Genomic DNA, 21872 nt, shown 5'->3' on the forward strand with positions numbered 1-21872 from the left:
ACATAGACTGGTAGAAAATCCAGCTAACCGGTACGGAAGTATGAAGGGAAGTGCCTCAGGACGAGAGCTGCCGATGTTTCGAACTTCGTCTGGGTGAGACTGTTCTTCCGGGAAGATGAACACTTTCTGTTCGAAATAGCGGCGGCTTTCGAACTGAGGCACTACCCTGCGCAATCTCCACACAGTAGTTTATGAGCACAAGTATAATCTCGTGCTTCTGCAAGAATGCTAACTTGCCGAAAACTAATCGTAAACTTGGCCCAAAACGCGCTCCGTTCTTCAGCCCTCACCACGTCACCCGATTTGTTCTCGTTCCATATGCCATTCGGCAAGGTAGATCGACCATTCCTCTCTAACACCAGACAGAGAAAGCGCAGAAATGTCAGAAGGACGCGCGGAACGGACAACATTTCTTCATGTTTGAGCGAAGTTCGAGGCGCCCCCAATGCTCAATAAAATAAAATTTTCAGGAAAAAAAAAAGAAAAAGAAGTTTATCCTACAACCCCCCCCCCCCTAAGGGAACGCACACAAGTTTTTTTCAGCGAAATCTAAGAGGGTCGAGTCTTCGGCTGGTTTCGGCTGGAATGGCCCAGCTTACTTGCTGCTACACGAGTATACGCAAGCTAGCGCGCAGGTGTGATGACGTCACGTGGGGAGATCGGGCCGACAGCTGCTCGCTCCGGGCATTTTTGTAAATTTGATGCAGTGAGAAAACACCGCACAGCAAAGAATTCCAAGTAGCCGTGCAACCTTTGGTAGTCGCAGCTGAAATGCAGCGACAGCTGCGTCGCTACGCGCATGGGCAGACTTTTATCTGTAATCACTTCTTCAGAAATCTATGGGCGATTTTCGTTCGCACAAGACACGTGAGCGCTCTAAACTATCATCGTAAGATTGGTACTGGTGTGTTCCCTTGGCTTTTCTTTAGTCAATGACGTGTTTTTTAGAGGACAAGGTTGAGCCGCTGATTTTTAATAAATTAAAGTTTGGTGCATCTCGAACATGTGCTGCCATCTCCATAGAGTGTCGCACACTAAAATATTTGCGAATTCGGGCTCAATACAAATCAACAGATAGTCCTGGAATTCTACAAAATGTGTCATTGACATTGGCAAAGCAAGGAGAACACGCCAGTACTGCTGTTTTGACGATATTTTACGCCGTTTCTGTGTGTTTAATGTGGGTATATTTCAAAATTATCTCTCGCAAATGCATTGCAACTCGAACCCTGTTCAAGTCTTTAGAGGAATTCTTACAATCTTTTTTGATGGATGAATGAAGAAAGAAGGAAGTCACTGAATTCAAGAAGGAGCTATCTTGGCGACAGGCATGGCGCCTCGTGCCTTCCACTCCCGCCACCTGCATCACCACACTTCCTGTGATACCCAAGGTCGCACGACGCCACCTTCGCGGCGCGCTTCTTCCGTGACTCACCGCACCCCGATATCTGGGACACACGGCACACGCACGCTATCCGTGGTGGCTACTGATAGACTGCTTGATGAAAGAAACAGGCATTTCAGCCATATTACATGTTACTCCCTAGCTCCTTTAAAAATGCCACAGTATAACTGTGAAAAGGGGCCCCTTCATATGTGAAACATAGATGGAATGCTGCTCATGCTTGCAGCTTGCAAAATCTATTTGCGTTCAAAAGCAGACCGTTCTCGTCTGTTGGGCTGGTATGCCTCCAGATATCGCAAAAATGATTCAATATTCAAAATGAAGATGAATCATTGCATGCATAGAAATTCCAAAACTAACTCTACTTACAAATTGTTCGCATTAATAATAAAGCTACAGCTACAATTGCACAATATTTAATTAAAGCAATCCTCTAAGTAATTAATTACAGCAACTTATGTTACTTGCAATTGATCACTTTACAGGTGTGCATATGAGCCAAGAGTGCACAGTTGACCCTGGATCTTCATTAAAATCCTTGCAATTTGTAGTCTTCTGCTGCTGAGCGAACATAAGCTACGTGGTTTGTTCACGCACCAAAACTACAGGTTCACTGGGTGCTATCCTGTGAAAGTTTGCATGGTTCAAAGTGTAAGATACAACTTTTATATTTCCCCACATCTATCCGTGGAGGGGTGCTACTGGAACCTTACGCGGGGGAGAATGCAATATAAAAGGTATGATATTGGAGTGGGTTTGAACCCCCTTTGGTTATGACACTGACTGGCACACACACTGATAGAAGTACTGTTTCCCCCGTAGACTGTGAAAAGCCACGACTAGATAACATTAACTAACGCTAACGAAAATGAGACGGCTCAACGACACTGCTGTGGAAACATAATTTATTTTAAGCACAAATAAAAGTTGCGATAAGACACACTGGTAAGGAATGTTGCGCCCTAGCACTGTGCTTCATTAGGGGGCAGCAGCCTCTACAAACCAGTTGCCTTCTCTCTGACGAAGAAGACTCCTGATGATTGCCCGTTGTTTCTTTTTAAATTTTTGTTCATTTTGAGTGCAACATTGCTTTTTAAAACACTGAAAGAAGAGAAATGTATGTACAAAGTATCACAAAATGTTAGTCTTAAGGCACAAACTTAGAGAGATCAAGAAACTCATTTGTTGCGCAGTTTGATCACAAAGGAACACTGGATCCTTCTAAACTCGTTCCACGTAGTTTGAAGGAAAAAGTCCTTCTTTGCCACGCAGCTTCCCTAGCCACCAGCCTGATGCATCTAAAAAAAAAGACACACACAAGAATAAGCATCTAGTGCTATCTGATCTGGCTTAACCTACACAAGACATGTAGATGCCTTCGGATATAGGGGACACGGGGAACTATGGGGATGTAGACGCTCCGAAATTTCAGCTTGAATTGGTTCTGAACCAAATAGTGCTGAATATCTGGGATTCCAGGGTATCTAACCAGTGTTCCGGGTTTTTTGAGAGTTTATTTCCAGGCATATTTGGAGGGTGTTTTATGGAGCTTATTATTTTCCTGAGATGTTTTTTGTAGTTTATTTTTTACAATTGAGCAAGGAGAGGTGACAGTTATGAAATGACATACTCACAAAAAGAATAAGAAGCTGCCTTGCAAAAACACTTATGTTGTGGCCGATCTTGCACACAACTGTCACAATCGCCTACCGACATGAACATCTCGAAAATCTGGATATTCTTTCACACAGTCACAAGGTAGCTGTTGCTTCTGTCCCATGTTACAGTCTGCATTGCAACAACTAGCTGCCCTTTCAAGAAGACAATTTGTATGTCATCTGCACTCTCTTGCCCACTTTTTGAGAGAGAGAGAGAGAGAAAGAGAGAGACTAAGAACGATCCACAGAAAGGGATAGGGAATTCCTAGACACTGGACTTACAGTACCTGGGCACTGGCCAGAATGACCTCAAAATGCCCTCATGTCGAGTAGAAGTGCTGTAGGTGGTGTAGGGCGTGCTATTCGGTTTAGATGCCTCTAGGCAAGGATGGAGTTCGCCTGCATTATATACGGATGCTCTGTGCATTGCTAAGTGAAAGCCCGCTGCACAGTAGATCTCAGTCAGGACAACCACCCTCCTTTGTCGTAGGGGCTGGTATCCTGGGATAAAATCCGTATTGCTTTAAATTTTACTGGTATATTTTTTAGGGATAACTCCAAAAACCCGGAACCACACACATAACACAGGAAGAAGAACAGCACTGTAGTGAACGGGTGCTTGAGTGCACTGGGGGAAGCATGGGGTCACTGCACAAAAATGTGCACATATATTAAAGTCTGGTCGTAGCGGCAACTTTTCTGAGGGCGTGGCATACTTTGTCACAGTACTAACCTTCTTTGACGATTTCTAAAATGTCTCCCTCGGACAGTGCCAGTTCGTCCGTGTCTTGTGGTTCGTAGGAATATATCGCTTTACACTTTGGATATACTGGTTTCTGACGTGTTGCAGGTTTGGGTTTTCCAGCTCCTGGTGTTGGTTTCACCTTCCTAGAACAGCGCCGTTGTTCCCTGTTAGAGAGAGTGGAAGTGGAAGAGAACAACGTATGTCCTATATTAGACAGCTTCAGAAATAAAAAATTGAGATTTTTGTAGATCTGTTGCAGGATAGAGCATCCTCCCGACAGCAGATAACTTGTTGCAAGCTCTTGTGGTTGAGTATGGTCAAATGTGGACGGTGGTGCTCTCCAGATATGTGCTCGACTAGTTTTCATTATACCTTTTATTTTTGTGTGTGCCTAGAACGTCCATAATTTGACCCGACAATTCCGAGAAATTACTTTTAATTAAAGGAAATTTAACTGAAGAAAATTAAAGAAAAGGTGGGAAAGCAGTCCAAAGCAAAGATAACGTACGATCGTAGCCTTTGATCACGTGCTGGCGTCAAAGAGCATTATCCAGCAGGCACTGATATGTTTCAGTGTCCTTTTGCAGCTCAAACAGTGAGTCAAGGAGCAGACATTAGTGTTACCCACCCCCAACTCGCTCTGAAGGATGCTATTGGTGTACCTTTGGTGGTGGTAGATGCTTTGGAGGTGGCGACATGCCATGTTTCATGCTGCAGCATTTCCACAGCACACACAATTCCTGTGATTTGTTCAACATATTCCAAAGGGCCTTCCTGTACTGCAGGGCTTACTTCTCCTACAGCCTCCCTGTCAACAAATATCTTTTCTCTTTTTTACAATAACACATGTGGCTTTCATGGCCCACAGCAAGTCTTGCTCCCACTCTATTTCTAATTTATGCTAAATTACATTAAAGTAAATGCGAGGGTATTATGCTAGCAAATATCGTACTATTCCTACGAGATGGATATTCTAAACGCAATTGGCGCTGACCCTTTTTTTAGTTTTCGTACGAAAAGTGTCTGGTTACACACAATCTACAAATGAGTGGCTTCCACAATATAAGCACCAGAAAATTTTCACAAGAATTTTATATCTCGGGTGTTGCTACTTCTCTGAATAGAAATTCGCCGTAGGCGACTTTTCTAGGTCATGTCACAGGTATGCTGCCACTGCTTGGGATTTTATGTTTGTCACAAATGGCATGCAAATTTGTGAAAGCTGGGTTTGACTCCTGTGTCTTATAAAAATTTTGCATAATCACTTCCTGGTCTCCTCAAGACAAGCAACAAGTAAAGAAAAATTTGCTAAGATTGAAAACTGTAAAATGCAAAAAGATGCAAATGAAAAGCTCTACTGGGCATGATGTCAGCCGGAGCACAATCAGAAACAGCTTTGTGATGGCAGGATTTGCATGTGCCACAGGCCCACCTGCACACACCCATCTGTAGAGGAAACATATGAGCACGACGAAAGTGCCTCTGACATAGCCTTCAGTGGAAGGAAAACGAGGCTTTGCCGCACGCTGACGCAGCTTCTCGATCTACCGGTGAGTGACAGCGCAGCATAGAATATAGAACGCATGGGTCGGCCCTTGGGCTATTTTTTCTGGACATATTCGTTCTAACAAATTATTCTATTGAACGAATTAAAGTGCGGTCATTTTCAATTTCGTTACGCAGAGGGTCGACTGTACTTGTGGTCGGTTAGAATGGAGAATTGTCAACCATTAGAGAAAATGGCGTCGCACAGCAAGATATGCGGAGGGTAGCTGTCATTCGAAAAGTACTGTATTTCTTTTCAGTGGGCTCTAAGGCTTTCGAGAAGAAGGTGATGGAATGCCAAGATGCACACCGCTGCAGGACAGCACTGACATCCATACCGAAGGCACCGACCAGAGCTGCTGCTGGGGCGTAGTGCTTCGTGTGGTACAACGAGGTGCAGTGTGTGAGATTGGCCTTGGTTTCTTGAAGGTTGTGTCTACATTAGGATTCCTTGGAAGACGTTTGGCATGGTGACAGAAGGCTTCCAGAGGATGCAGGGTTGCGGCGCAGTGCAGAACAAAACGCCAATACAAATATATGAGCCCGAGGAAATGGGGCAGTGACTGTGGTTCTGCATCGTCTCAACTTTGCTGTGGAGTGAGGAGACACCCTTTGACGTGAGTGCGTGGCAGAAAAATTCAGGTTAAGTGGAGGGATACGACGGAAACCTTCTCAGAGCCAACCATCTTGTAGGTCTGTCTGCAGCTTTATAGGGTCATGCGATCAAAAATTTAGCTACCAATGATGGTGGAGTTGTCACATTAAAATGCATTTGGCGCAGTGCCCAAAAATGCAGTCAACGTCTTTGTGAATAGTGCTGTTGCAATGAAGGTATATACGAAACCAACCTTACCCGGAGACACCAGCTTCCGGCGTTCTCATGTAGTCCGTTGATGAAGCATGCTCCGTTTTTCTGTTCAGTGATGAGCGTTTTACCCGCTCGGTTTCAGTCATTTGTGGCAGGATGGGCGCTCGGCGTGTAGGTCCACTTGCTGCTGCAGACACTGTAAAAATCTTCTTGTAAGCCAAAAAAGCCAATGTACAAGTATGCCCGACTACAGTCGCCGTCCGATTTTTCGGACTCGGCGCGGATCGCGCAAAAGTCCGAATAATCGAGCAGTCCGAAATAACTAATTTCGCTTCAAAATAAACTTTACTAAGCCCCAATAGACTGGAAAAAATAGATGCTTTCCTAACGCGCTTCCAGCTCTGCCTGATGACATCAGCTTCTATTTCTCGAAGCGACATTTCGTGAATGTACACTGTCAGAGGCACCGCCGTCATCAAGTCCGCAAGTCGGCTTCACCTAATGCATGCGTGCTGTAGGTGAAGCTCGCTTTACAGCGCTGCCGCGAGACTCGCGGGCGGACAGCACGTGCTGGGCTGTTGGCCAAAAACGAAGACGCAAAAGCGTTACGACAGACCTCTTCTACTCATAGGAATGGAAAATGAACAAACAACACTGCCTATCTTTTTGGCTCAATATTTTAGTTGGTTGATTTCTTCTGATACGAATTTCGGATGATACCAATATTTTCCGTCACCCCAAGAGAGAAATTCGCTGGTTGGGCAAACAGAGTCCGAAATATCGAGCGACGGAGCTGCACGGCGTCCGAAATTTTGGACGTTCTTATACATGGACTCTATGGGACCCGAGGCCGTTCCGCGAACGAGTCCGAATAATCGAGCATGTCCGAAAACTCGGTCAGCGACTGTAGTAGCTAGGGTAAAGCTTCCTTAATCTCCCGATAAATATATTTCCAACACTCCCCGCACCAAACACACTATACCCTCTCTCCTACACATCGCACACCACGTGCTGTCCATTCAACTGATCCCCCTTTCCCCCCCCTTTTGTTTGATGACGACATCGTCAATCAGGTTCTCGATGTGCCGCCGGAAGGTTCAGACGATAGTTGCAGCGACGAAGAGGCTGCCGCCGCGCCCCATCAACCGCAGCTGTCCTTATGGCCATTATTACGCTCATGGAAGTGTATCACGATGAGGCTACTATAGCAGAAATTCGCCGCGAAGCGTTATCCCTTGTCTGTGTATCGAAGCAAACTCATGTCAACAGTTATTTCGAGCCAGCGTGGGTGTTCAAATAAAGTATTGTCGAAACATTGCAGATTTAAGTGCTTGTTTAAGAATTCGGACAGCTCGATAATTCGGACTGATTTTGTGTCCTTCAAGTCCGAAAAATCTGTCAGCGACCTATTCTCGATGCCCTCTGCAGAATTTGAACAGATACCTTGACAGCTGGTCATAATCCCGAGTTATATAAGTAATACGTAAATCCAAGAATGAACAGAATTCAATTGAAATATAGTAGCCGACCAATTTTCTGGCGATGACAGGAAAAAAGTTTGAATACTACAGCAGTCCGAAAAATTTGACGATCACTAAAGTAAACTTTATTTCACTTCAACTGCACTAAAGAACTGCAACTGCACAAAAGAAGACTGCAATTGTGCCCTGCCGCAATGTGGCGCCTGCGTGTGACGATATCCACTTGCACTTGCGCGAGCGTCATATATTCGCCGTACACATTTGACAATAGCGACAATGCGTCGAAAGCTGGTGAACAGCAACAGTGTGCCCAGACAGAAACTCGACTGACCTGACCTGACTGCTAAAAAGTAACAGCTCCGAAAGCAGGTCCCCCAAACTCATCTCGGAAAAGCGTGCAATGAAGAAGGCCGCCACTAGATACCCCACTGTTGCCGTTCCGGATCACTTCAGTGCGCTAAGTTTAGCGGCAAAATGTTTTTGTTGTTTCTGCGAATGAATCTAGTCTTTATATGTCCAAATAAAACGCGTATAACAACTTTCTGTGTCATGTTTCACTTTTTGGTCCCGTTTTTAAACGTGTTGAGCGATCGGAAAGATCTAGTGCACGGCCGCGTGCATCACATAGCGTACCTGTCGTACCAGGCGCCGCAGGCGCAGTCGTCCATTTCTCCTTCGGTGACTTGGCCTGGCTTGGATTGTGCTTCAACTGGATCTTTAGCGTGCTACAATCCAACGCAAGCCAACGTCAGGTAACAATGGGGTATCTAAGGGCGGCCTCCGGCATTGCACGCATCGGGATAGGAACAAATACATGGGAAAATGGCGACCTTGGGGGACCTGTCCGAAAGCCACGACACACGCTCGCCACCATGGTGTCACCTAGTGGTACAGTTCGGAAGTCTTAGAGTAGTCTTGCCTAGAATTCCAATTACCAATCCGACCAAAGTGCACAATCCAAAACGGCGGTTTTCAAGTTGCTGCCGTAGAACCCAAAATAGTCTTACTGGTGCTTGTCTGCAAGCGTTTTAGTCCAGAGAACTACACCTTCGGACTTCGATCTGACCGGAAAAATGTTGGTAAAAATATGTTAATCCTATGGTGAAGGCCATGGTTCCCTGTGGGAATCCAAAGTATGGAATGAATCCGAATAATCAGCGTCTGAAAAATCAGTCGGCTACAGTATGTCTGTTTCGTCTCTTCTGTGCGACTGCATAATGATGGAACAGGAGCTTTGTGTGAATGATTGCTGATAGCCATGTTAGCTCACAGGGCATTTAATGCCCCATACTGAAAAGTGAAAGCCTCGTTGCATACTACCCCTTACCTCTGGATGCGAGGACATTAGCCAGTGTTTTCTGGGCATTAGAAGGGGTAGTCTTTGCCTGTTCCGCAGTATGGTCCTGATACCTCTTCCCGCCTGCGGCACTCACTGCTGACGGTGCAGTTCTTACAGGTGTGTGTCCCCTGCTTGCGGGATTCCTGTTTGTAACAGCACGTGCACTGGGCTCTGTAACAAATATAACAGCAAAGTCATTTAACATGTTAAAGTAAGTCCAAGGGGAAGCCCTTGACTAAAAAACCTGATGGAGCAACATTTCACAAGAATGCATCAGAAAAGCCTGCAAGCCAAGCATAAAATCGTCTCATTCATCACATAATTGACACGCTCGAATAATTGCGTAGCACTACATTTTTGGTAAAAACAGCGTAAAAAAAAGCGTAAGTTAGCAGTATGTAGTTACGACAACATCCTTTTTGCCAAAGCTTGGATGCAAAAAAACGGAGAAAGAAAAAATTTTCTCTGAGAAGGCCAGCACTGTCTTAAATTTGATACATCTGATACACTGTCAATCAATAATGGGAAACTTTTCCCTCTGGGTCCTCCATCTGTATGGACTGTGCTACCCATTAAGCTTTGTAAAGTATAAATAAATTTTTTAAAAATAAATTGTTGCGGAAGTGCACTAAGTGACAGCGCCAGTGAGTGTCCGCAATGATGAGATGGCACTAGACAGTACCAAGAACATTAATGTTTGTGGGAGTGCTGGAACCTAAAAAAAAGAAAAAAAAGTTCAAAACTGCACAGTGGGCAATGACCCTAACAACATGACCGCAGGGCCAGGAACTGCTTTGCGTTATGAAAGTTTAAAAAGATAAATTAGGCACATTTGTATACGTTAGTAGGGCTAGTGGACAGTCTTGACTATGTGCACAGTAATTTCTCTGTAAAACACTTTGTTATACAGGACTGTGGTGTATGTCTAAAAAGGAATCCTACTTGTGCTCTTGGGCAGGCCAGGACCAATGAAAACTGTCAATGCACCGCCCAGTGTCTTCAACATTGCCTGATCGCTTTGTCCATTTGCTATGTTCACAACTTTCGTTGCTCCACCACCAAACATGCCTTCCTTCTTCACCTTGAACTCCAGTCTGAAAAATGAAGGAGGATTGCAACATTTTACTTGCAGAAGTCGACGAAAATAGATGCGCTAGAACCAGCGGCACTCAGTGTTAAAAGGAAGACAATAACTCTTATGGTTTGCAACTGCCAATCAGTTTGTGTTTTTGTTTGTTACAGGTTATGTTTAGGGCCTGACTTTTTCAGGTTTTATTTTTGGCCAAATTCGGGGGTAAATATCGGGTGATGTTTTTCATTCGAAAATTCGGGTGTATTCGGGTTAAATCCCGTTACGGCATATTCTGTCGTCAGGAATTCGGGTGTATTCGGGTGATTTTGTTTTTGTTTAATAAAAATTTGTCTTAACGTGGAACTAATGTTTAGCAATGTTATCAAACTTTATTTTAATGCCCGCTTATGAGTGTGCCATGCGACCAGGATGTTTTCGGGTAGATTCGGGTTCAACCCGAATTTTACAGATTTCATTCGGGGGGTAAATATCGGGCGGATACGGGTTTAACCCTAAAAAGTCAGGCCCTAGTTATGTTATGTTATGTTAGGTCATGAAAAGCAGCCGTGAAAAATTTTCTCTCCTAACGAGTTATGTGAGCAAAACTTCGGCGTAGATTTTGGCTGTCATCTCGAATATAGCCTTCGAAATGCTCACTTGGAAGCACGCTGCCTACTGTCTGAGAACGGTTGATGAAGAAACGAAGTGCCGTTTGAGAGAGGCAGGGTGGCTGCATTTGCTGACATCAGGAACACTCACAGACACGACAATGTACTACTATTTCCAGAAATTTTTTTTTCATTTGCTGAAACTTGTAAGCTAAGAAGAGACTAGGAAGCATTCATGGTTATAGTAATAATCCCTGTACCTGTCCGAGAAGACAAGGTTGAGGGCACGCCCAGATTTCTCCTGCAGCAACTTGTTAAGGACGAGGAAGAGCTCAGTCTTGAAGACAGATTCTAAGAAGCTATCGTAGTCATTTTTCACGTGAAGCACAAAAAAGTCATCTTGCCGGGTGCTGGAAAATAATAAATATATGTAAGTCTTGAAACCATTATTACAGTGTCACACAGACACATACAAAGAGAAAAGGCGTAGGACAATATTATACAAAACGCATACATCAAGCCCAAGATCACACCAAATTAGAAATAGACACTCGTGTATTCGGGCTCTATGCAATTTGGAAATGGGGGCAAAAATCGGGCTTTGTATCGGGAGCGTCAAAATAAGGTATAATTGGGTGACACTAAGTGGAAAAGCAGATTTTTGCACCTCTCACATTTGATATGAATAAAGGCAGGTCACGGTGCCGAATTGGCTGTAGAGTGTAGTCCCGTTAATTCAAACTCAAAGGGGACCCAAGATTTGTTCGAATAATGCGAGGTAAGGTGGTCTAAGGCCTTGATGTGCTGGCAGCATGTACTGGCTGCACCAGAGACATGTCATGGCTCGCTAGGCCATGCTGCACGTTCGCTGTCATGCAATGCCAGAAATATCAGAAGTTTTTTCATATTCGAAAACATATACAGGGTGTTTTTTTTTTTTTTGAGACAGATTTTCCGTAAAAAAACTATAAGGGTTAGAGACATTCTGTTTTCACTTCTATAATCTCTGGGCCGGCGGATATTCTTGGCCATATGTTGCTCAACTGTCAAATGATAATTACCTAAAAATAATTAATTAACTTTTTAATTATAAAAGCTACGAAGTTGTCCCAATGAGAACATCTGTTCCTTTCGATGACCTGATATCGTAGCCGTTTTGAGAACAAAAATCCGTTTGGTAGACCGTCCGCAAAAAATTCGTGAAGGAACACAATTTTTTTCTTTATTTTGTTCATTGCACATCTTCGGAGACGCGTCTTTCCTTCACCCCCAATTGGAGAGGGTGATGGAGCCTCATGCGTCGAAGATGAGCTTTAACTTGCAGAAACAAAACAAAAACACATGTATCGGGTGACTCTATCGGAACTGCCCTTATCTTGGGTTGCATTTTCTGCTTTCTTTTAATCTTTGTCCAGGACGCAAGAGGCGACAGTGTGCTCTTTCACCCTCTCACATTGGGGGTGAAGGAAAGAAAGACGGGTCTCCGAAGATGCGCAATGAACAAAATAAAGAAAAAAATGGTGTTCCGTCACAAATTTTTTGCGGACGATCTACCAAACAGATTTTTGTTCTGAAAACGGCTATGATATCAGATCATCGAAAGGAACAGATGTTCTCATTTGGACAACTTCGTAGCTTTTATAATTAAAAAGTTAATTAACGATTTTTAGGAAATTAGTCATTTGACGGTTGAGCAACATATGGCCAAGAACGTCCGCCGGCCCAGAGATAATAGATGTGAAAACAGCATGTCTCTAGCCCTTATAGTTTTTTTTTAATGAAAAACCTGTCTTGAAAAAAAGTCTCTGTCAGAGAGAAAAAAAAATAAAAATTTCTGTTTGAAAAAAAATCTAGTGTCACGATCGAGTGCCTGTGTTGGTGGCTGACTTTGCACTTTGGCAGGTTCATGTCTGTTTTCTTCTTTTTGGTTTCATCTGAAGTGACGATGATGCAAATTAGGGGTGTGTGGGGGGGGATACAGATAGATTTTACCAGGTTTTACCCAAGCCCTAGGCTCTAATTATAATTTTGCATTCTCACTTACAACAAAAGGACTTTACAGGCTCCCATCACTGTGGTGACTCGGAAAGCCTGAAACACGCCCTTCTCCGTTGCCCCCATTACCATCCTTTCACACCTGGACTCTCGCCCTTGTACTACATATGACAAAATATGATGTCGCGACGAAACACCCCAATTATCAGTGTCATCAAAATAAAGTGTTGTTGTTGTTGTTATGTGATATTTTAATAAGAGTTTAACAGAAATATCTTGCACCTGACTGTGATCTGCATGATATTCTCAAGGTCAATCTTCCTCTTCACAACTTCTTTAATGAGGCCCTTGTCAGCTCCCTTCTTTATCTGTAAACAATACATGCACACACATTATTCAGGGCAACAACTGCACAAGGCATGTGTTCCTCTTACATATACTGCTAAGGTTCCAGCTTGCGTGGAATCATTCAATTCTTAAAGACACGCAGTATAAAAGATTTCGAACACCTCAAACTCCTGAATGAAATGGCACTAACTGCAAAACAATACTGATACAATGTAAATATACAATGTAATACTATAGAGCCTGAAGTTTTTGGGAAATATTTTTTTCCAAAATTTGGGGGGTAAAAATCGGGTTGTGCTCTAAATTCATGCGAATTCGGGTGAAAAAACTTCCAGTATGCTAAATTCGGGCTGAAATCGGGCTCAGTTACTCAAACTACCTGTACTGGTCTGGCAAACTGCATTTGCTGCCAAACAAGTTAGTGTGCATTCCTACAGACATCTCAGTCAGGGCAATTTGCGGGGTAAAAAATCAGGTTTCACCCTATAGAGGCAACCTTCAATTCAGGGTGAAAATTCGGGGAGGAATCGGGTCAAATCCGAAAACTTCAGGCTCTAGTAATACAGCGTATGTGTGTCTCACCTTCTCACGGCCAATCAGAAACAAGGCCTTCGATGTCACGATGAGGTCACGTTTTACCGACTGTAAGATGTACACGATATAATCGTCATCATAGCTCGTTCAGTTTACTTCTACCACTGACCTTGAAGCGTCTGTCATACTTGTTGATGGTCTCCGAGAACTCAATTTTCTCTCGCTTTCCCACGAGCACTCTCAGCTCTGGTCGATTTTCCATACCTATGTAATCGCCGAGGAAGTTCCTGTTCACGCTGAACCTGCGCCGTTCTTTCTTTCCACACAGGATGTCGGCAGCTTTCGTGAGGGAAAGGAACACGTTCGTCAGAGAGAGCAAAGACATTTCAGCATTTCAAGAGCTATGTCAAAACAAGAGTAGTACTACTTCCTACCCTGTTGTTTGAGCCTCATGTACTGTCTTCTTGCAAAGTATTTTCTGAACGCCTTTTGAATGACACGTGCATGCTGGTCGTACCGCCTTTCTCTCATTTCTTCGAGGAGGAAAAGCTGTGATGAAAAAAACACACCAACTTCAGGCTTGCTACTCACATATGGTTGGAGGATCCACATACGCTCAGCCGATAGCTTACTTAATTTTCATTTTACGAAAAAACTGAAACGGTTTAGAAATCGTGTTACTTATACATGGTTTTCTTAGGCATTACATATAGGCACTACAGCATTATTTGTTACAATAAATTACTTAAACTTCAAACACATTCTTCGATGTAAACTGCAGAAACTGAACAAACAATTAAGACAAACACACATTTAAGCCTCACCACCGCTCATGCCAAAATGTGAGGTGGCTCGAGATCTGCCACCAGCACTCGCAGACTTTTCATCAACTGTCGAATTCGAAGGTATCATCCAGAGTGAGCCCGACATTGCTGAGTTTTTGAGGCTTATACATAGGGAGTGACTTTTTCTGGTTAAATGCCTTTCTCAGATTCGGGGGGTAAAAATCGGGCGCTATTTTTAAATCTGTAATTCGGGGAAAAATCGGGCGATAATTGTGCTTTCGTGTATTATCGGGTGTGTTTTTTTTTTTCTCCTCTTGTCTATTAAGCCCTTTCCTAAACTCTCTTTTTTGTTTTTTTTGCGGAATCGTGACCTTCCAGCGGTAATCCCCGAAGGCATGACAATGTTGACACACATGGGTGTATTGCTGGGAACGTAAGTGACTCATTCTTACATGTGTTACACGTGGCAACCTTTGTTCCTCTTCAGTGAAAACATGACTTGAGGATTTCATAGTGACTGGAATTCGGGGAGAAATCGGGTTTAACCCGAATTGGTCGGAGGTCAGTTCGGGGGGAATAAACGGGCGGAATCGGGTTTAACACGAAAAAGTCACTCCCTACTTATACGGTGCAATCCCATTAATTCAAAATCGCTTAATACAAAGTTCTAGGTAATTGGAACTGATGCCTGGGTCCCGCCAAAGCCATGTACATTCCAACGGGGGAGGGGGGGGGACACACCCGGTAATTCGAACATGTGAACATCCACACCGGTTTATTCGAACAATCTGCAAGACTGCACCCGACTACGCATCTGCTTGGAAGCACCGGCCGTGCTGCTGGCGTGTCAGGGACACCATTACTTATAAAATGCTCAGTTTACTTATTACGTATAAGTCAATTTCTCATAAAAGTAATACTTCTGCCAGAGGAAAAGAGGAGTAAGGAACAAATCCCCTGTAACAGTGCGCGCAAATGCGACCAGCGCAGAACGGTGCCGCTTACTCGTCGTCGGCAAAGGAAGCAAGCCTCGCGGTGTTGAGGGGATCGAGGCTTCCTGTTGACTACATAGCCAAGAAAAAGGCAGCGACTTGATATTTTCTTGAATTGGGTTGGCAACATTCGCATTCGCGGGGTTCGCGATTGGGTTCGTCTTACCGCAACGCAAATGATGTTTATTGAGTCGCGGTTGAACAAACGAATGCTAGCGCGTAGTATGTATAAGGTTATTTTCTATCCCGACCTGTTTTGATGCTTGTCTGTAAGTAAATATTCGGGAAAGAACCAGTCTCTTATATTTCTGCCATCGTGTGACCGCAAACGTGCGGCAAGGCTTAGCGAGCCATGACGCGTCTCCGACGTTGCTGACGCATCAAGCCCTCGTTCGGAGCGGGTCCCTTTAATTCCAACTACGCTTTATTCGAACAAGTCGTCAGTCCCCTTCGAGTTCGAATTAACGAGATTGCACTGCACAATGCACACATATTTTTTTTTTTTGTGTGTGTGTATAACTACATGGCATCATGTCCATTTAAAAGTTCCAGTGGCTATTTATGTTGAAAGATGAAAGTTAGCCAGCTGTAGGCTAGGCAAATTGAGGCTTTGTATGTATTTGTCCCTTCTATGTTGTTCCAGCGTCAGAACATCAGTTCTTTCATGCTATTTATATACTTAAAACTTGCGCATTTGTAGACATCTGGTACATACAAATCAGGTTTTTGTAATAATTGATATCACGACCTACTAGATTATAACGACCATGTCATGCCCCGCATTTGGAAGGTAGTGGTGGCGCTACTCATCGGCCCGGTTATTACTACCTCAATTTCTGCAATACTTTGTACTTCAACTCACCTTAGTATTTTTGTGCAAGCGGTGGATGTCCCACGAGGAGTGCTTCTTTCTAAAGTTTATTATCATCATCATTCTACAAGTTTTCATAGGAGCTGTTGCTGTCGTCTGCTATGGTAGTCGTACGTCCGCTTCTGCGCGTTCAAAATTCAAATTTCCATTGTTCGATCACGATGTAGATCTCGCGGGCCGATGAGTAGCGCTCCTAGCGGATTGTGCGAACTGGCTCCTCATAGGGGTTGCCGATTATGACATATGGTCGTTATAACCTAGTAGGTCATGGTTGATATACAGCCTATACCTGCATATTGTTGGTGATTATCAAATTTCATTCAGTGCCTATTTTGTGCTCCTAAAAGTCTAGAGCACATGAGTCCATAGCCCTACAATGACAAGTACATGAAGTGTACTGAGACTTATACTTAGGGCCTGACTTTTTAGGGTTAAACCCGTATCCGCCCGATATTTACCCCCCGAACGAAATCTGTAAAATTCCGGTTTAACCCGAATCTACCCGAAAACATCCGGGTCGCGTGGCACACTCATAAGCATTGCATTAAAATAAAGTTTGATAACATTGCTAAACATTAGTTCCATGTTAAGACAAATTTTTATTAAACAAAAAAAAATCACCCGAATACACCCGAATTCCTGACGATAGAATATGCCGTAACGGGATTTAACCCGAATACACCCGAATTTTCAAATAAAAAATATCACCCGATATTTACCCCCCGAATTTGGCCAAAAATAAAACCCGAAAAAGTCAGGCCCTACTTATACTCTATAATATAAACCTATTAGTATATGAAAAAAGTGTATTTTCCAAAAGCACTCAGAGACTGGCAACAGTCAGAAGCTCACTAGCCTTTCAGACTTACAGACTCTGGAGCCTTGACAAACACTTTTGTCTTTCCGAGCTGATACTGATCCGAGTCCATGTGCACGCTCTTCAGTATATGTAAAATGCCTTTCTCTGGATGGCCCGTCCAACGTGGGAATGTTTCTTTCGTTAGGACAGCGTACCTGAGAGAGAAATTGAGGAAAGGTTAACAACAGACATGGACAGCACCAGTGAGATTGTTTCATAACGTCTGTTCCCAATGCACTCGTTTGAGCCTAATAGTCATAAGGAAGGCTCCCGTACCTGTGCAGAAATTTGTCAAAGGCTCGCCTGTAGGCGAATCCTGCCCTTCTAACCCTCACGTTTTCTTTCAGGCCAAGGTATTCCACTTGATGCTTTACTCTGTGGAGGAAAGCAAAAAAAGTGTACATATATGGTAACCAGATGAGCTAGAAGGAAAATGCTTTACCTGTCTTCCTCCCAGTCGTGTGACTTTTTTGTTTCGTTTGGTTTAATACAGCGAATATAGTGGGGGGTGCACTTAGTCAGAGCCTCAACCAACTTGTTTGCTTGGCTCTGAAAGAATTTTGAACATGTCAGACAGCTCTAGCACTGTGATGACGAGCATCTGGATGCCCCACCTTAATTTTTGACACTGCTGTTGTGGGTCTACCTTTGACGGTTCCTGTCACGTTTTCGGGGAACAAGCTTACAATGAAAGGACTGCAACAAAACAATGCACATTTTAACATCCAATAAATATGTTTCACCCCGCGTAATATATGGTACATGTAATACGCACATTAACAAAATAAAAATGTGTTCTTACTCACTTGTTACTAGTTTGCATGACTTCTATAATATCGTTAAAGAGCACATCCCTGTTCTTCTCGCACATTCCGGCTGCTTCATAGTTCACCTGAAGAGAAAAGCAGGTTAGTGATTCATAAACTAAATTTGTTCAATATGTATACAGCTAAATGAATATTAGCGGGTCGGTACTCGACCTTTCCAGCATAGTGGTGGATAGCAAAACCAGTGGTGATGCCTTGGAAGTGCTTGTTTGTTCCGACTTGTGCACTGAGTTTCTGAACAGGTATAAAGCATGGAGTTAAGCGAGAGTTCCATCCTCTTACAGTTACCGTCAGAAGGAACAAACCTTGCAGAGCTGGGCGTCTACACCTTCTCCAGTCGCATGCATTGTGGCGCAGACATCATCCAGGACTGACATAATTCCTGGCGGTGATTTGCTTTCGATTAAGTCGCAAACAATCTTGTTGTTGAAGTAACTGATGGGTGTCCACTGAATACCCTCCTGAACATATTCTTCCTGAAATGCACACACTCATTACTCTATCTTACGTTTCACGTAGCACTGTTAGTGTAATCTGACTGTAATTAGATATCGTAACGTTTATAAGCAAGAAATTCACCTGCTCCGCCTTTAAAGTTAACTCTATGAAGATCTGCTGTAGTTTCTCGTTCACGTAATTGATGCAGAACTGCTCGAAGCCGTTGTTCTGGAAGATCTCGAACCCATAGATGTCCAAAATGCCGATGCTAAGGTCTCCAACATCTGTTTGCATCGCATTATTGATAATCTGCACAACGCAAAATAGGACATATTGGTGCGAACCACACTCCACTCGCAGAAATTTGCAAGAAGAAACCGAAACTTCGCGCCCGCGCTAGGCGTTGCTAGGCGTGGTCGCACTGCACGTTGTTAGCACGTAATAAACACACACTTTGAAATACACACACGTAAAAAACACTTTGAATTGAATAAATACTAGTGAATAATAAATATTTTTTATTAACCAACCGTAAAAATATAAAAAAATAACACATATACAAAACTTTTTAGAAGTGATCACTAGCGCCGTCGAAAACAAAATGTCCTGATTGTTAGGCCTAATTGTATCTTGGAGCGTCTCGGAATTATGGCGCTCGTTTGACAGCTGTTGAATCTTGTTTGAACGTAAAATGTGGTCTCTTTGGAATCACAGAGAAGGCGGAGTGTTTCACAAGTTGCTCTGCAACACTGAGTACCAAGTGGGCCGGAAGGACACGGCAATTGTTATCAAGGACGATCAATCTGTGAGTCGACAGCACGCAGTGCTCTTGACATCCGCTGTACTGAGCGACAAAGTTGAAGACATCGCTGTGAAACCCTTGCTTCGTGTAAAAGACTTAGGGTCAAAATACGGGACATGGGTAAACAATACGCGTCTACAGAAAGACGAAGAGAGGATGTTACAAAATGGAGATGAAATAAAATTCGGTCAGCTGAGTAGCTCATACGAAGTTCGTTACGAAGAACCCTTAGTTGTTACGTCATCTTGTCTGAGACCCGACCGAAAGAAGCTTCTCAAGGATAACCTCGCGAAACTTGGCGGCCGTTTGCTCCAAGAATGGACGCCAAGATGCACCCATCTGGTAATGGACAGTGTGACGCTCACCATAAAAACTGCTTCTGCATTACTCGCTGTAAAACCCATAGTAACTCCGGCATTCATTGAGGACACCGTCAAACGTATCCAAGAAGGCGTGTGGGAACCCTTGAATCCCTCCAATTACATTCCAAACATAGACGAGCACATGCTAAGGACTGAGAAACAATCTTTCGACCGAAATCCAGCACGGCAAACGCTTTTCAGTGGAAAAGTGTTTTATTTCTTGGACAAGGTGCAGTACAAAAAGTTACACATTGCCCTCGCCTCCGGCGGTGCAAAAGTAATTCTCGACGAAGGTGAGGGAGAACCGAAGGATGTCTACACAGACTGCAGTGCGTGCGTGATGAGACCCCCGGAAGGCCACGACCATCCCGTAACACAGTTTCTCGCAAAGAAGGGCCTGAGAGTCATTCCGGAATCAGACGTCGGTCTGGCCGTTGCCTACTGCTCGACGGAAAAGTTCTGCAACCCTCGCTCTACGGCAGCGAGCAACTTCTGGCGGAACACCACTCTCGATACGCAGAGCTTCACACAGGGCTTCACGCAGGGCGATGTATATGTTGCAGAAACAGAGCTGTCAGAGATGCCAGGAGCGACAGCTTCACGGAGCTCGAACATCACAACACGCACCATTCCTGAATCTAAGCCCTCCACATCTACGGCGGCAGTGAGCGACATTACTGGCGGCAGCACAGTTGGGACAACCATGAAACAATCGTTTTTTGTAACCCCGAATGCGAACGAAGCTTCACCAAATAAATCTACGCCCAGCACAGCGCAGTCTCTAATGTCGCCGTCAAAGAGAAATGGAAGATCACCCTCGAAAATACGGAAAAAAGATGCAGTGGGCACAATTCCTCTTCAGTTTTACTTTCCTAAAAAGCGCCAGAACGACGACAGTAGGGTCGACTGCCCAGCTGAAAAGGTTGCGCGTCTCATTCTCGACGACGAGGGCGACGACGACGTAATGGATAAACCCGAGACACGGCCGCCTCCAGCGGAGGTTGAGATGGCGGAGGTTAAACAAGAACCTGTACTGGCGGAAGCTAACCACGCTTATGAAAGCAAACCTGCAAGAGTCGAAATACCCCAGACTGTACTGCCTGAGGATTTTCACGTCGAAGTTTTGGAGCCCATGGTCTGCAAGCAACGTTCTGTCGTCCCCCTGCAAACGGCAGATGGACCAAATTTTAAGCGTTTCAGAAAGGCACACCAGATTAACGTCACGGGGTTGCCACAATTTATTCGAACGACGACGGTGACTGCACCGATGTCTTGGCGCCCCAGCGGGGAAGATGAGGATGATGGCGTTTGTTTCGGTGAACCTCCGCAGACGAAGAGGCGGCGACAATGAAACTGACTCTAGTGAAACTAGTCACAGTGCCTTTATGTTTACTGTTCTATGTGCAGCCTATATGGATGTTGCCTATAAGATTTATTGAGTAGTACGAGGCCAATAGTTCATATAAGGTAACTGCTTTCCCTGTTGTTGAAGAGATTTACGTGCATTATAAACATTGCTCATGTTTGCAACAGTACAATAAATTTTTTTATGCACGCCCTGTGCTATGGACCACCCATGATTTTTGATTTTGAGGCTGTCAACAACTGCTTTTTGTATATCTGGCTGACTTTTTCATGAAGTTGTAGAATTGTAATTGTGGTGGAACTGAGCACCATTCATAGGATTCTGCAAGCTCTGTAAGGAATATGGCCAAATACATAAGACCTTCCTGTGACTAAAAGCTGACCTTAGATATATTAGACATATTCACGTATTCAAGCATGTTAGACATTAGCCATGTAATTAGCTGATATGGCTCAAGTATAGTGCGTTGCCTGAAAAACTACTTGATGATGAATGGGAATTTCACCGCCAGGGGTGATACTCTACCCCATTGCTGACATTGCCTGAGAGATGCGTGTGTCAGATACCCACAAGGGGTATGTAGTATCTATTGAACCTATAGATATGCAAATATTACATAAGAATTATGACTACATTTACTGCAAACCCCTTAAAGGAACAACACGTGACATTTAACATGGCTCAAAACCCTGTCATTGGTCAAGCTGTCCCAGTCGAATTTACAAAAAAAAACAGTCGGAGAAAGGCAGCCACGGACGGCCGACACGATCCTCACGTGACGTAGGGAAGTCCCCGTGACTTTTTCTTTTGTTTCTTTCTTTTCAGCTCACGCGCCGCTATAGACGACCCTCTGTTTACAAACGTGACGTAACGAGAAGACCGGTTCGAGGTTATATGTTGCTGTGGTGGGCAAGAAGCGGGAAAAAATCGCGTCGGCTGATAGGTGCCCACCAGCATGCTTTGCGCTGCGGTGAAACGTAATCGATGACGTAGGGGTGCAGGTCGTTTCACAGGCACGTGCAGGTTTATTCA

The 21872-nt window shown here is 44.0% G+C and overlaps 2 protein-coding genes and 1 long non-coding RNA gene across 3 annotated transcripts in view; 2 read left to right on the forward strand and 1 right to left on the reverse strand.

Annotated features, from left to right (window-relative positions):
• Nucleotides 1–2293: 2293 nt before the first annotated feature.
• LOC135388942 (unconventional myosin-Ie-like) overlaps nt 2294–21872 on the reverse strand; it is a 216272-nt gene continuing 196693 nt past the window's right edge. The window contains exons 12-29 of the mRNA XM_064618826.1: nt 18452–18619; nt 18178–18348; nt 18026–18106; nt 17852–17937; nt 17660–17741; nt 17488–17594; nt 17322–17420; nt 17056–17200; nt 13973–14087; nt 13708–13877; nt 13587–13646; nt 12939–13024; nt 10922–11071; nt 9924–10075; nt 8970–9152; nt 6207–6357; nt 3797–3972; nt 2294–2703 (exon numbers count right to left, since the gene is read on the reverse strand). Coding sequence (XP_064474896.1) covers nt 2627–2703; nt 3797–3972; nt 6207–6357; nt 8970–9152; nt 9924–10075; nt 10922–11071; nt 12939–13024; nt 13587–13646; nt 13708–13877; nt 13973–14087; nt 17056–17200; nt 17322–17420; nt 17488–17594; nt 17660–17741; nt 17852–17937; nt 18026–18106; nt 18178–18348; nt 18452–18619 — 2259 coding nt within the window. The 3' untranslated portion in view covers nt 2294–2626. The remainder of the gene's footprint in view (nt 2704–3796; nt 3973–6206; nt 6358–8969; nt 9153–9923; nt 10076–10921; nt 11072–12938; nt 13025–13586; nt 13647–13707; nt 13878–13972; nt 14088–17055; nt 17201–17321; nt 17421–17487; nt 17595–17659; nt 17742–17851; nt 17938–18025; nt 18107–18177; nt 18349–18451; nt 18620–21872) is intronic.
• Nucleotides 3917–5631, forward strand: LOC135388943 (uncharacterized). Its single transcript, XR_010421546.1, has 3 exons — nt 3917–4005; nt 5235–5358; nt 5614–5631. It is a non-coding gene; the product is annotated as an uncharacterized LOC135388943 (long non-coding RNA).
• On the forward strand, nt 18918–21047 carry LOC135387517 (nibrin-like). The gene has a single exon (XM_064616677.1). It carries the CDS (start codon nt 19002–19004, stop codon nt 20823–20825), a length of 1824 nt encoding a protein of 607 aa, XP_064472747.1. The 5' UTR covers nt 18918–19001; the 3' UTR covers nt 20826–21047.

This window comes from Ornithodoros turicata, chromosome 3 (assembly GCF_037126465.1).
Source record: "Ornithodoros turicata isolate Travis chromosome 3, ASM3712646v1, whole genome shotgun sequence".
In the NCBI taxonomy this organism is placed as follows: Eukaryota; Metazoa; Arthropoda; class Arachnida; order Ixodida; family Argasidae; genus Ornithodoros; species Ornithodoros turicata.

What these genes read in the sequence shown, in the direction of transcription:
- LOC135387517 (XM_064616677.1), top strand. Translation starts at nt 19,002, where the DNA reads ATGTGGTCTCTTTGGAATCACAGAGAAGGCGGAGTGTTTCACAAGTTG.